Below are 14,720 nucleotides of genomic sequence, written 5' to 3'. Positions count from 1 at the left end.
GAGAGAGAGAGAGAGAGAGAGAGAGAGAGAGAGAGAGAGAGAGAGAGAGAGAGAGAGAGAGAGAGAGAGAGAGAGAGAGAGAGAGAGGATGGGAGAATATTTATAGATGTCAAGATCACATAAATTATAAGTATACTTTTCACCCTAGAGAGAGTAAAGAAAAGACAAAGAACATAAGATATTTACAATAATGCCACTTAAACTTGTCTATGACTTTCAACAACATTAAACTGAGGTCAAGTTTTTTATGCAGTCACAGTTTTCACAGTCCCCCTATGAGGATGTAGTCCAAAACTACACAAAAATGTTTAATATTGCTTCTTTCACATTGGCTAATCTAAGTAGCCTCTGCTATCAATTTAGGATTGAAGGAGATGACTTCAGCAACTATATCTTTGTGCAAACCACTAATGAAGCAGCCCACCTTGGCTTCCTACAGCAACTATATCTTTGTGCAAACCACTAATGAAGCAGCCCACGTTGGCTTCCTACTGCCACCCACCTACCTGGTTAGATAATCTTTCAAATTCAACTTGGTAAACGTGCCCAATGGCAGTTTGGTTCAACTTGGCCGAGGCATCATGTAAATTCTCATATTCTCTCAGTCCAAAATGCTCACAAAACACCAAATTAAATTCAGCCCATGTAGATTCTCACTTGTTGTCTTTATGACTAGTAAGAATAGGAAAGGATTCTTAATGTTGCAATGTCTAGAAAGAAACGTTAACAACTAAGAATATAATTAATATAGACAAAAGAAATGTGAACTGAGATGGCATGCTATTGAGACTCCACATGTGGTACTGTGCAAGACTGAGTCTTCAAATGTGATTGTACGCAGCTCATGATAGGGTCTCATTCCCTCAATAAGTTCAGATTTCCTAACTTGACATATCAAGAGACTAGTAAACAAGGAGAAACTAACAAAAAGTTTATCAAAAAATACATATACTGTTACAACTTAAATTACAAGGACAAAATTACATCAACATATGCACAAAGGCAATTGCTCATCTACAAGACAGTCACGAATTAAGAACAGAGACAGATCTCCTGCTGTGGATGAATGGTGCCAACAAAAATGTCTGCCCATGTGAAAGTACAAGGACTACACATGGAATGGTTTCCGCGGTGTCGGAGCTCTGTTTTCAAGAGATTGTAATCTTTGTTTGAGATGAAATACTTCCACCTACACTCCATGAGTCCATCAAAACAATATCAGTTATAGCATCATGTTCCTTTGATTAACTTTTGAGGGAATGTAATGTCAGCTTGAGCCTCATTGAGACAAATTTCTCATAACAACTCTCATCTGTGGGAAAGTTTAAATGGCAATTGGTTCTTCATTTAACTTTATAACTATGAGAGCAAACCAAAGGTGGGAAGGTTAAGCTCATAGGTGATCAAATCCTTCAAATTATGCTATGGAATGGCAGGCTAGTGCTCAATCTAGCATTGTTAAAGCAACCTTCATTCTGCAACTAATGTCTGCAAACATATTGAACCTTTTTTGGTCTATCTTCCTCCTAAATGACAGGAGAAAGCTGGTTGAAGGAGGTGAAGGACTATTTTATTCCTAGAGATGACAGCTGGAAGTTCACGACGCTACATTGGAGGAACTCAAATTTGTTCACTCTTAGGGAGCCTCTAAATAAATCTAATAGATCAAGCAAAACAATGACTCAACACATTAGAGAGCTTGATCCTATCACCAACAAAGCTGTACCTGAAGCTGGAATGCTCTTGATCGTTCTCCAGCAAGCACTCCTCTGGTCGAATGCAGTTCCTGCAAAGCAAATGAAATTGAACGGAATTTCAATGACACAAAAGAGAGATGGGCAAGTTAATAAAGAGCAAAAATGAATGCAAGAATGTCCTTGTTAAAATCAATTATTTTAAATTACTATAATTAACAGAGATAGCAACTGTTAGTTCCCCTGAAGAGAATACCATGTTAATGAACCTAAAAATCATCTGCAAGAGATAATCCACCAATGCTTTCAATGTTTGGCTGGTTAATCAATAGCTAGAGAGAGAAACCCTCTTTGAAAAGAGCAAAATCTCTACTCCTCTTTCCTCTCACTGCATTTGATTATGATATTACGTAGCAGAGAATTTCATGTACCTTCTGAGTATCATCCAAAACTGCTTTCAGGAATGCTACATCATGCTCAAGTCGTACATTATCAGAATGGACAATATTGGACAAGCTGTTTGCCTCTTCTTGTGCAACTTCCACAGCAGCAAGCTTCTCTTTGAGTAGCTCCATTTCTTTCAGAGCATCACCAAGCCTTCTCTCTGTGTCCAGCCTACTCTTAATAGCAGAAGATAGATTTTTCTCTGAAATTTCACGATTAGCCAAGGCAGCATTCACTTGTCCTTCTAGCAGGTTATTCCTTCTTAGCAAAGCTGCCATCTTGGTCTCATATAATCGGTAAATGTTTGCAGAGACCACTAAGCGAGAAGCTTTATTACCATCAGTGTCAACAGGTATCATATCATCATCTGAAGCAAGGGTTTCATTTACTTTCTTTGTATATGTTCTCGAGTTTTCAGGCTCTAGTGCAAATGCAACCTGCTCTGCCAAAACCCCAATATTATCAGTCTGAGCCCTGGCATCTTGTGGTTTGCCTCTTGACTCTAATACCTGAGATTTAAAGTGAAAATTCACAATGCCATAATGAAAGAATAATTAGAATGAATAGACAGGATGGATAAGAGCTAAAAATGTAAAGAGTTATGAAAATACTTTTTAAAAGTGAAACAGAAAAAGAAAAATGTTTTACCACAATATGCAACAGTTACCTGTGAGGAAGAAATGTTTGGGACTGGGACATCATCCACTTCCATGTATTTATCATCCTCCAGAATCTTCTGCATTTTAAGAGTTGGATTGTACTCTTCCTCATGCTGTAACTGCTTGTGGAGAGAAACCTTAGAATTTGGGTTTGCAGAAAATTCTGAAAGAGATCTCCTACCAGAACCATGGTGTTCCACACCAGCAGTCAGATTATTTCTAGCAGCAGAGTTAATGGGACATCCAGAGACACCATCACCAAGATGAGAAGCAAAATCACGAGAAGCCATTGAGCACTTCTTGAAAAACAATGGATCTTTATCACGTATAGATTGCAGACCCACAGATTGCTCATTTTTTAGCATGGCCAATACTTCAACCTGGAAAAAATCCATCTTAATTATAACATATTCACTACCTTGAAGGAGTTAGTGTTTCAATTTTTCGTTCCATGGACAGTCCTCTCAGGAGCAAAAATAGCAGCTGAAAACAACAAATGCAACAGGTGGATTGAGCTTTTGGTTCAATGGTCACATGAGTTGGTTTTCTTAATGTGAGGACTTCCGTTCCAGTGCTCATATGTGGGATACCTTGGATATGTGTATCTGTACAACCAAAATAAAACAAACAATATAAAATCTATTATACCTGATTTGACATTTCCTTTTTATTCCCTCCAAATGCAACAAGAAAGGCCCTATCTTTATGTTGGATAAGTACAAGGCTGAATCCCTGCATGCATCATATTTACTTCTTTCAGGGACTTTAATCCAAAGAAAACATTACAAACTTCAATGTCTCTGTGCAGTGCCATGCAGGACAAGGTTGCCTTTTGTAACATGTCTTACTTTGTTGGTGGTAATCGATGAGGTAGATGATGTTGCTGCCATACTCCACTCAACCTTTAGAACATCAAAGACCAAGGTTTCTGGATGCCCTGTACAAGCAAGAGATCATGTAAAAGGAAGAGAAATTACGCTAGCAATTTTGGCTTAAGCCACAATTGACGGCACACTTCTTAAGCAGTTAATATATCTCAGTTGTGTGTTACAGAATAAGAGTTGCCTTTTTTATGTGGTTAAATAGTTAGGGATCAACTAAAAAGGTTAGGAATTCATTCTCCAGTGGTCCTAAAGGTGCGTTTTAGATTACTGACAAGTTATGTTGATCTAATCTTTGATAATAAAAAAATATCTCTAGGGAATTACAAATATTTATGCTATTAACTCCGAAATTTGATATTTAACAGCTAGTCTCAATCGCTTCAAGGAGGGTTGTATTAAGTTGGCTGGCGACCTGTGTAAAACCTTCATGACATCCCAAAACAATAACTCACTTTATTATTAGATATAACAATAATCTCCAATTGATTTGCATCGAGTTTCAATATCCAAAAGCATGTTCAGGAAACATACTTTCTTGTCAGAGAATATTTTCTAAAATAAAATTGAAAAATTCCCAAAAATTGAAAAGATGATTCGTAGGATCAATTTCGAACTATATATGAACTTTTTATTCACAGCCTCCATCAGAATAATAGGGTGAGTGATTAAGTAAGAATAATCAACAAAACAATTTATGTTGATAGCATTGACCTACTGATAACAAAAGAAAGAAACACTAGAAGTCAGCAATGATGTAAGCCCTAAACATATATTCCTGTCCAGGAACAGAATAAATCATTGCCATTGCTGCCTAAGAAAAATTTTAGAGATGAAGTTAAAGGGATGCAGTGAAATTGGTCAGTATAGGAAGAGGTTGAATCACGGGGAGGCAATCAACAAGTCATACATTCCTCATCCCCAAATGACAGCAAGCAACCTTCAAGAAACAATAGAAGACTTCGGACATGTCAAAATTTTAGAGCTTTGGTTCAGGTTAAAAAACACAGAAAAAAAAAAAAAGAGGGTTAGCGTTTTACATGTAATTGTTCTTTGTAAGTTGAAAAAGAAGAGATTTGGGGAGAAAATATAAGAGAAAAGAGGAAAAAAGGAGACATGGGAAAAAAGTAGCCTTGCTGCCTTAGAGAATGTGCCAGAAAAGCATGTCTTCCCTCTTTTTTATAAGGTTTTAAGTAACATTTTACAAAATGCCAAAAATGCCCTTCAATACTCAAAATTACATGTCCTAAAATATGTCTAAATTGAATAAAAATTGAACTATCGTAAAATAAGACATTTTCTATCTAACAGCTATACAATAAGAAAAAAATGTAATGTAATAAATGACCAAAATACCCCTAAGATGGTATTTTAACACTCCCCCTCAAGCTGGAGAGTAGATATGAAACAACCTCAGCTTGTCACTGATGGATACATGTTCACGTCTTCTCAAAGGCTTGGTAAATATATCTCCCAACTGGTCTGAAGATTTACGTAAGGAGTCATCACCTTCCCCTGCATAACTGCTTATCTAATGAAGTGGCAGTCAACTTCTATATGTTTCGTTCTCTCATGAAATACAAAGTTGCTAACAATAAAAATAGTCACCTGGTTATCACAATTCATAACCATAGGGTCAAGTAACATAAAACCAAATTCAAGAAGAATAGACTTAATCCACATAAGCTCACTAACTGAGTGAGTCATACTCAATACTCGACCTCTGCACTAGATCTAGCCACAATTGTATGTTTCTTACTTTTCCAACTTAATAGGTTGCCTCCAACAAAACAACAATAGTTTGATGTAGTATCCATCTTACACCCAGCATAATCAGCATCAAAATACCCAAGTACATCAACTTTCCCATTTTGAGTATACAAAAGACCTTGTCTAGATGTATCCTTCAAGTACTTTAAAATCCTCTGAGCATGATTTGGAAAGATTACAAGAATCTTTGAGTATTAAAACTAGGAAAGATTGATTTTTTGTAAGTGGTGCCATAATACAAGGGAAAGTTGCCTTATTTATATTTGGAAGTGGCTGATTTTATGAAAAAAAAATTTCAGATCATGATTTGGTGGATAATTTAATTATCATCCTTTTGATTAAGAAATATATGATTTTTGGTCAGCCAAGAGTTTTCTTAATTAAGTGCATGATTAATTGACTAAAGTCAATAATTGAGTTCAAGTTGAAATTGGAAGATTGGCTTCAGATTCTTCCTTGAGCCGAGTTAGTTCAAGTTGTCACTTACTTGGGCTCTTTGATTTGGTTTGGTTATTCTTAAACAAATTATGCCAATTGATATTTGAGCTATTGTGAAGTTATTACTTCTAGCCTCCTTTATTAGTAGATGAAAAATTGATCTAAGCACATCATCAACTCGGGCTAGCTCAATTTACCAAGGAAAGACATCTCAGGCTAAGTTTAGTGATAAGGTGATTCACAAATATTTTTTGTGAGCTTGTAGTTAATCTATTCTTTCTTGAGTTGATAATTTGCCCTTGCCAGTCCTAAGAGGATTAGTAGCTTTTGGCTTGAAGTTTACCAAGGTTTGGAAATTACTTTTTTACTTCATCCTTTACAAGCAGCTTAGTACTCGGTTTCAGCTTATTATTTGGAACACACTCTCCTTATTCAAGGATGGACTCGCTCCGGATTATTTCATGTGTCCTTATTAAGGACTTCCATTATTTGGGCATTGGCCCATATCTGTTGCTGCTATTGTGGTTTGATTGAGACATTTTTATTGGACTCCTCAGTTGCTAACTGTTATCAGCATTGGTTATTCTGATGAAGAAAAGAAAGCACACGGTAACCCCCCCATCTTATCTTATTTGATATCCATTACCTCCCTTATTTGGCAGTTTACCCCTACCATTTGAGAGTTGATGCCCAATGTTAGGACACCGTGATGGAAGAACTTATTACTACACTTTTGAGCAATGCCTATAGATCCACTACCTTAGAGGATAGGAGTGAGCCCAACATCCAGCATGAGTCAAGTCTATTATTCACCCAAAAGGTGATTTTTTGAGCTACCCTGAAAAAGTAGATAGACTTTGTGCCCCCCCCCCCCCCCCCCCCCCAGTTGGGCTACTTTTCTACCATTGAAATTGAGCGGAGAGTATTTCTGACTATGACCATTTGACTGGAGTATGGAGCTTGGTCATATGGCTAGGAGTGTTTTTTTTTTCTCACCATTATCACCAGCTTGAGGGAGAGTATTGGAAGATATGGTAGACTACCATTTTATACGAGAAGATCCTACACAATATTTGTAGCAAGTTGGGCGTTCATGATATTCTTTCACCCCTAGTTTGAGGGGGAGTGTTGGAAGATAGGCTCAAACCCACACGACCAAAGAAGGCCCACACATCCAAGAGAGATGGAAGATGGGTTCAAGCCCACAGACCGAGGAGAAGGTCCACATGTGGTGGCATGATGGTAAATAAAGAGTCATCTCATAAAGATGACATTGATGTAATTAGTTTAAGTTTCAAGGGCATAATTGTAATATTGTAGTTTTATTCATTTATAAATTGAGCCTCAAAGGAGGGGGGGTTGAGACACAAGTCCATTAGCCTATTCTCCCTCCTATTTTCTCCAAATTCGTCACTGTTCCTCTTCTCTTTGTAAAACCATCTCTCCATAACTTTTCTTCTTTTCACCTTTTAATCCTCTTCTACAATGATTATACATCATGGAATCCTAAGTTTCAACATGAACTAACTGTTGAATTTTCTCATAGGATCCAGAGTGTGAGGAGGTGTCCTTATATGTCATTATAAAGTTGGCCCAAGTAGGCTTACCAAATTTTTTTTAGCATTTATCAAAAATATGATTAATCATACCACAATGAACACATTTTCTATCCCTCTGATCTATCCAACCACGGGTAGAGAAAGAACGACCTCTATCTCTATTATTGCCACCATGGAACTGACCATAAAGCTTACCATAAGAAGACTAGAAGTTAAGAGCAGCTGCTTCTGAGAGAGCTCTAGACTCATTCGTATTTACCATTGCACTTCAGCACGAAGAACTCTATTAAAGGTTTGCTCAGGGGTGGTTACATCTTCATTGACCAACAATTGGGTTTGAATAGCATCATACTCAAGCTCCAAACCATCCAAAAATCAAGCTACTTGAATCTGATTTTATTTCTTACGAATATCTTTAACATTCGTAGTAAAATGATAGAATTTATTAATTTTCTATAGTACCTCTCTCAATGAAATAATCTATCACTGATCTACCTCCACGCTTCATATTAAAATATTTTACATATAACTCATAAATCCTTGACAAATTATATTCTTGAGATAAAATTGAAATACTGTAACTCAAAATCTGGATTCTATATTGTTAACCACCAAATCATTACTAAATTATCTTCTACCACCCAATATTCAATAACAGGCACATGGGGATTATATGTTATATATTTGGTCATTCTTCTTCCCTCGAATACATCAAAACTGATCTAGACCAGTTCACATAATTCGAACCATTCAATCGAATCGTAGTTATCTGAATAGGCTGACAGAATTTCATACATGAGCTCTCAATAGTCCTCTAGACAACAACTTGTGTGTTGGATTCAGCAATTAAATATCATAAACCACCACAATTCAGTACTCTAGAGCGTCAATCAACCAAAGAAAAACACTTTCCCCAAATCTCAATGCTTGCGCAGTCAAATGGGCCTCACACCGAAGTCAATTAGGTCAATTCAACATCCAATTCATTCAATTTCCAAGCAATAGTGATCAACTTCAGTAATTAAGACCACAAATCAATAAAAGAATAACCTAATCAGGATGAAATGCAAGCCATATGAATAATGATGCAAGCATTAGGGTTAATGATGCAGGCAGATTTGAAGATTTTTTTCAAATTGGGATCATCAAACACCTCTAAATCCCAATAATCAATCAAATAGAAAGAATAGTCATTAGCCAAGAGGCTAAGACAGGCGAAAAAAGGGAAAATTTGAAATTTTTACCGTACCAGTCCAGAAATTTGGAAAAATCCTTCAAGAAGATTGTTGAAAATGGAGAGAGGTCCACAAAATTGAAAGAAATCAGGCCAAGATGTGAGTTACAGCTTTGATACTATGAAAAATATGAGATTGGGGGGGAAAATAGAAGAGAAAAGAGGAGGAAAGGAGACTTGGGAGAAGACCAGCCTTGCTGCCTTGGAGAATGTGCCAGAAAAGCACGTCCTCCTCTTTTTAATCAGGGTTTTTTAAGTGATATTTTACAAAAGGATAAAAATGCCCCTCAATACTCAAAAGTCTACATTGAATGAAAATTGAACCATAGGTAAAATAAGACATTGTCTATTTATCAGCCATACTATAGAAAAAAAATTTAATATAAAAATGACCAAAATACACCTGAACTGGTATTTTAACAGTAACATTAGAGACCTACTCTTTTTCCTGCTCCCACCCCCTGCTATGTACCATTTAGAACCAAATAGAACTCCACGGCAACCAGCTCTTGGAGTTGGGTGAAAACCCTTGGTCTTAATTCTGGACCACATCATCTGATACATCAGATGTTAAGCAACTGACAAGAGATAATGCCAAAGAAAGAAACTGAAAAATGTCAACAAGTGTGCCTGTGAATGCCATACTGTTTCAAAGTCAAGTGAATACAAGTCATTATTGATCCTTGACTTTGATGCTCCTCCAAAGATGAGGAGAACTCTATCTTCATAAAGAGCAGCAACATGATTGGATCTTGGAGATGGGCCATTTCCTCTGTATATAAGAGACAGCAGGATAACTAACTGGATCAGTTCAAAAATGCCAAGCAAAACGTGAATTGCAGACTGGTGAAAAAAATTATCATGGCAAAAATTCCACTCACGTGCTATGCAGAGGAAGCCACATTAGAGACTTGAGATCAAACATATGTAGATCATTCAGCTTCCGCCCTTTTAGGCCCTCACCCCCAAAGAGAATCAACATCGAACCTGCTCTTACTACAGTGTGACAACTTCTGGCAATCTGAAATACAATTTGCTTTCAGTTATTAATTACCGAACATCTGAGAAAATACAGTTGGAGAAAACAAAGAAGGGATCCTAAGAAATCTTTGCCTCTGAACTAGTTTACCCATTCCATTTATTGATGGACCATAAAACCAATTCAGGGCCAATGTTTATAATTTCATGGAGATATAGTGTACAAATTTCCTCTCTCTTTAGTTTCATTAGGTATATGTTAGACAATAATTCTACCGGAATATCTCCTTTTGCTTCAACATGTGACCAGCACTCATTCTCCGTATCAAATGCCCACACTGAAAATAAGAAAAGAAAAATGACACACTTCAGTGTCAGCTCAAGTAAATGGGAATTAGATAATAGTAATTGAGTACCATAAGTGACCAACCTGTGATCTTCTCACTTGAAGGATCAGTTTTTCCTCCAATCATGAGTACCTTTTTCCCCCAAGATACCTACTAAGGCAATAAGGGGACAAGGTTTAGGCACATTAAGTGCTGCTAATAAAAGTTGGTGAGACAAGCTAGATTCACATTATTCTAGATCCAGGAACAAGATACAGCTAATAAGTGGACATATCAGAGGGACGGTTATTGACAGGAGAATAAAAAAGTCAACCAATCTAGTGACATATTCCAATTCTGAGGTTATTCGAAGGGGAAAAAAAGATGCTAAAAATGGGAACATCAGGAAAACGTTTTGGAGAGTGCCAGTTCAGAGACCAGAATAGAAAATAGGCTAAAAACTTCAGTGGCCAGTCAATTTTCTTCAAGAAAGTCTCCTGAAGTCCATGCTTCTAGCCATCTGATCAACAAAATGCAAATAGATGGGAGATACAGAGGTACCGGCAATTTATATTTGACAGAACCTAGGCTTCTCCCGTCAGGCATGTCCAACGTCAATTATTTAAACATTGGCTTATTTGCAACTGTAACCTTCAATCAGCGGGTGCACAAGTACTAAGGGAACATAGCACCACTCTGGCGCATCTTTACCCACTCTCCCAAAATTTATACTGAATTTCGTTGTTGAAATGGTAATGCCTATCTCTACAAAGTTTTCCTTTTCTTTATAAGAAAAATTTGTCACTTGATGTCATATAGAGATAAAACTATAAACTACAAAGAGATGGGAATGATAAGTTCAGATTTGTACAGATTTATACCAGGCAATGACCTTTGCATCCAGGGATTTTCAGGGGAAGACTAGAAGGTGAGAGGTAAAACTTTGGAGAAGCAGCAGTCCAGGTAAGTTTATCAAAGTTAAGAACCTAAAGCAAAATGTGATTGTCAGAAAAATACACAAAAAGATTTTTTTTTTAATTTTAAAAAGAGAGGATGTTATGGTTACGACCTGAACATCCTCCAACAGTCCATGAGCAGATTCACCACCAACAACAACCATTTTGCTTCCAACCACAGCTGCTGCATGCTGTTAAATAAGCCGGTTCAGATATTTATTACAAAGTGCCATGAAAGGAAATGGTTAAATTGACCAGTTATTCAATTACTTATGTGGTTAATAATTCCTGAGGTTCATAATGGATCAGCATACAAAATCAACATGTCCCGGGCAACACAATTCTAATACAATGTAAATTTAAGGTACACCTTGTTACCCAGACATCAAGAAGCTGAGCAACCTTTGAAGATTTTAAATAAGTTCATAAACGTAAAAACAAGTTTTTTAAGGGTAAAAATGAAAATTAATAATTAAACTTAATGACTAACAAGACTGATTACATTGAAGCGAGGTGAAGGCTTCTCTCCCAGAGTTGACAAAACCATCCAATTCTCTGAGTTTCCAGATGTGCAGTTACTAGGATCAAGCTCAGATGACAGGCACTGGAAGTTAGCATCATCCAAAGGGCTATTTGCTGACACCACATTTTCTCCCTACACAAATTCAGAAGATCACATGGATGCCTAATAGTTACTAGTACAAAGAACATATTAGCTTAAAGGTTTTACAGTGGACTGGCTTAAACGTTTGGGATGTCTGATTGGGCTTTTAGTTCCCTGCGTAGAATCTGCAAGTTGAACTTTTAGCCTGAAAGACACAATTAACAAGTATATGAGAGAGAGAGAGAGAGAGAGAGAGAGAGATTACATGGATAATGTTTCTAAAGAATACACTTAAGCAACTGCAATTTAAATATTCCATCTTTGGTCAACAGTAAATTACCAGTTATAAGATTCCTGCTTATGTTGATGCTAGCTAAATTGTCATATACTAGACAATTTTTTCTCTTTAAGCATTAATAGCAATAAAAACTCTCCACCATTTCAAAAGATATATATATATATACACACCAGACAATTTCTCAAAAACTTTATGCAGAATATCTGTTCATTCATCTTGAACACATTGAACACTATGGGATTCATTTCATCATAAAACACACTACAGCCTGAAGGACAGAAGAGTGAAGGGTTGGTGAACAGAGTTTTATGACTAAGAAGACGACAAACAGCTCCAAGATATAAGAGTGATTGAGGACTTCACCAAGTAGCTTGTAAATTGCATGAGTTATGTATGCCGGATACATTATACATTTGATTCTGTGAATAAATCTGTGTGCCAGATGAATTAAACATTTGATTCTATTTAGAATTTCCTGAATAATTACTTTCTTCCTTTTGATTCTTCTACATAATGGTTTCCTTCACCAAATTCTGTTACTCTTCAGTTTAATCTCAGGTATGATGAGAAAATCCTAAAAACTGAATACAGATTTCCACAAAAAACTGACTTCACAATTTGAAGATTAACATAGGCTGCACCAACAAATAACTATTATTTTAATCAAATTCATGATGTCAGGACCTTTTTGGTAACTTTAGTACCCAAAACAACCAAAATGGCATACATTTAGCAATAAGACATAGATCATGTATTCTTTAGAAGTTTATTTCTTTGTATTATCTTCATAGTAGTCTTTGGTTCAGGATATAATACAATGCAAGATTAGAATTGCATCTAGCAGGATATAGTACAATGTATAATTGGAATACCCCTTTTATTGTCAAATATCCTGTTTCTCCAGGGAGATACTTGTTTAAAAGATATGCTCTGAACGAAACATGAGAGGGCTAGCGGACAAGATACAATACAATGCAAGATTTGATTTGCACCATTCAGGATATAATACAATATATGATGGGATGGCTCTTTCATCACCAAAAATCATTTCTGACCAGAGAGATAATTGTTTGTAACGTATGCTCTGAACAAAACAAGGAAGGGCTCATGCAGAGAAAGTAAATTAACCATTAAAAAGGAAGTGAAACTTCATTGTAAGTTGATTTGATATCTCAAGGAACTTTGTCTTTAGGATTGGTATGAGCATATGAAAGTGCCATGGAACTGTCGGAATAGTTGATCTATTTGATCCAATTTAAGGTTGAAAAATGGGATAAGATCATGTCACCTTATTTCACAAAAACTCAGCAGAAAGTAGTGAACATGAATCCCGTTTACTGAGTGTTTTTTCTTTTATTTATGCTTGAAAGAGATAATGTGAATTCTTTTGTTGAAGTGAAGTCCCTCGTGCTTTCATTTATGCCTGAAAGAGAGAATGTGAATTCTTTTGTTGAAGTGAAGTCCCTCGCGCTTTCTCTATTGACTAACTAATTTTTTTGCCTAATTCCTAGAGAAAGTAAACTCTCTAGTTTCTCTCTCTTTGCAGCCCTATCTCTGTGGGGCTGTCTTAGTTTTTGAAAAATCAAAAAGAAGAAATAAAACTGCCCGTTGTGACTCGAGCCAGCTGAGACCAAATCCTAAGCCAATGTGGCCTGCCCAAATTTCTTCTCTACTGGGAATCACTCCCAAATAGATAATCTATGCAGCAAGACGCGACCATTACCATTGCCGCCTCTTCAGCTGCATTTAACTTGGCAAAGTATCGCAAACGGCTGTTTCACCACCTCTAAAGAAACTTCACTTCAGAAGATGTATCAAAGTATTGACACCTCCAACAAATTTCTGTTTCGAGCCACAACGCCTATATAGCTGAAGAGCCTAAATGACAGTCCAAGTGGCGGAAAAGAAAAGAGAAAAAGATACCCCAAATATAAAATATGAAGACGAAAGGATAGAGACCCATCACCTCCCAATCTTCATCCGCCGCCGTGAAAACCCGAACATCTTCCCGAGAACCCGACTTCCGCAGAAAAAACCACCTTCATACAACAGAAAACAACTGCATTTGCGCAGAAACCCAAGGAACAACAGTTGAAATCTAAAAAGGAAGCCAACAAAGAGGGCGTCAACACTCAACACAAATAAACACCAGCTAACTGGCTCAGTTACCAACGATGAAAGGCAACGAAGCTGACGATAGCTAACAAGGATATCGTAATCGATTAAAAAGCATACTGAGAGACCAGTGCCCTGTTTCTCCTTCGTATTTTCTTCCCAAACGCTACCACGGGAGGATAGGAAGATGGACAGCAATCGGATCAGAGACGGGAGACTGGTAGCAGAGTCTTAGCAGGTAGCAGCGAGCAGATATTAATTACCCATTACGAAAGTCGGGATTCATTTTTCCGTGAGACAGGAAGAGACTTGGCTGGGCGCTTTTGTCTGGCATCGAGAAAAGTAACAATTATGGTCTGCAGAGGACTTTTTTCATGGGGTCCTCGTCCTCGTCCTCGCGGGTCAAGTTTTGTTTGTTTTTGCATGTAAAAGTTGGGTCTGACCGGTGAGTCATCGTGAAAGTCCGTTCACTCGTTGTTTTACATCGTGGCGTATACCAGAGCGGAGGCCAGAAGTGTCGAACTCAAAGGTTACTGTCTCCATACCCGAGTCTTGGCTTTTGAAAGGAAAACGAAAAAGATTTCAGAAAAAAGCTCATCCTCTCTCTCCATTCCAGCTCGCCTGACCCGGGTGGAGTATCCTGATAATTTTTTTCTCTACTCCGTCCCTCACCCGTGGGATGAAATCCGAACCGAATCAAGACGGATTGGGTCTGATTCCCAAATAAAACTTAGCGTGATGCCCACCCTTATGTTGAGGTTTTC

General features: G+C 37.2%; 1 protein-coding gene across 3 annotated transcripts; it reads right to left on the bottom strand.

Annotated features, from left to right (window-relative positions):
* Positions 1-777: 777 nt before the first annotated feature.
* LOC137958867 (acyl-CoA-binding domain-containing protein 4-like) lies at positions 778-14,230 on the bottom strand. 3 transcript variants are annotated; one of them, XM_068806054.1, is made up of 17 exons: positions 14,011-14,230; positions 13,808-13,880; positions 11,670-11,748; positions 11,442-11,594; positions 11,053-11,130; positions 10,865-10,969; positions 10,088-10,154; positions 9,934-9,995; positions 9,561-9,700; positions 9,325-9,451; positions 9,120-9,234; positions 3,646-3,734; positions 3,446-3,529; positions 2,806-3,177; positions 2,126-2,647; positions 1,727-1,786; positions 778-1,189 (listed from the first exon to the last, which is right to left on the bottom strand). In XM_068806054.1, the coding sequence occupies exons 2-17, from the start codon at positions 13,843-13,845 to the stop codon at positions 1,109-1,111; spliced, it is 2,172 nt and encodes a 723-aa protein (XP_068662155.1). In that variant the 5' UTR covers positions 13,846-13,880; positions 14,011-14,230; the 3' UTR covers positions 778-1,108. The 3 variants fall into 3 exon arrangements, with proteins under 3 accessions (XP_068662155.1, XP_068662154.1, XP_068662152.1); XM_068806053.1 differs by having other exon boundaries at positions 13,808-13,939; positions 14,077-14,230; XM_068806051.1 differs by having other exon boundaries at positions 13,808-14,230.
* Positions 14,231-14,720: the final 490 nt, after the last annotated feature.

Source organism: Aristolochia californica, unplaced genomic scaffold (genome assembly GCF_029961685.1).
Source record: "Aristolochia californica isolate CCGP_79_NKW_82.1479 unplaced genomic scaffold, dmAriCali1.0.hap1 SCAF_3, whole genome shotgun sequence".
Taxonomy (NCBI): Eukaryota; Viridiplantae; Streptophyta; class Magnoliopsida; order Piperales; family Aristolochiaceae; genus Aristolochia; species Aristolochia californica.
The sequence above is the reverse complement of the archived record's forward strand: the minus strand, read 5'-3'. Positions and strand labels throughout refer to the sequence as shown.

Bases quoted from the DNA above. Each gene is read 5' to 3' on its own strand.
- LOC137958867 (XM_068806051.1), bottom strand. From the start codon at position 13,845: ATGTTCGGGTTTTCACGGCGGCGGATGAAGATTGGGAG. The intron at 11,595-11,669 runs GTAAAACCTTTA...GAATTTGTGTAG, and splicing joins AACGTTTAAGCCAGTCCACT to GGAGAAAATGTGGTGTCAGC. The intron at 3,530-3,645 runs GTAAGACATGTT...TGATGCATGCAG, and splicing joins CATCGATTACCACCAACAAA to GGATTCAGCCTTGTACTTAT.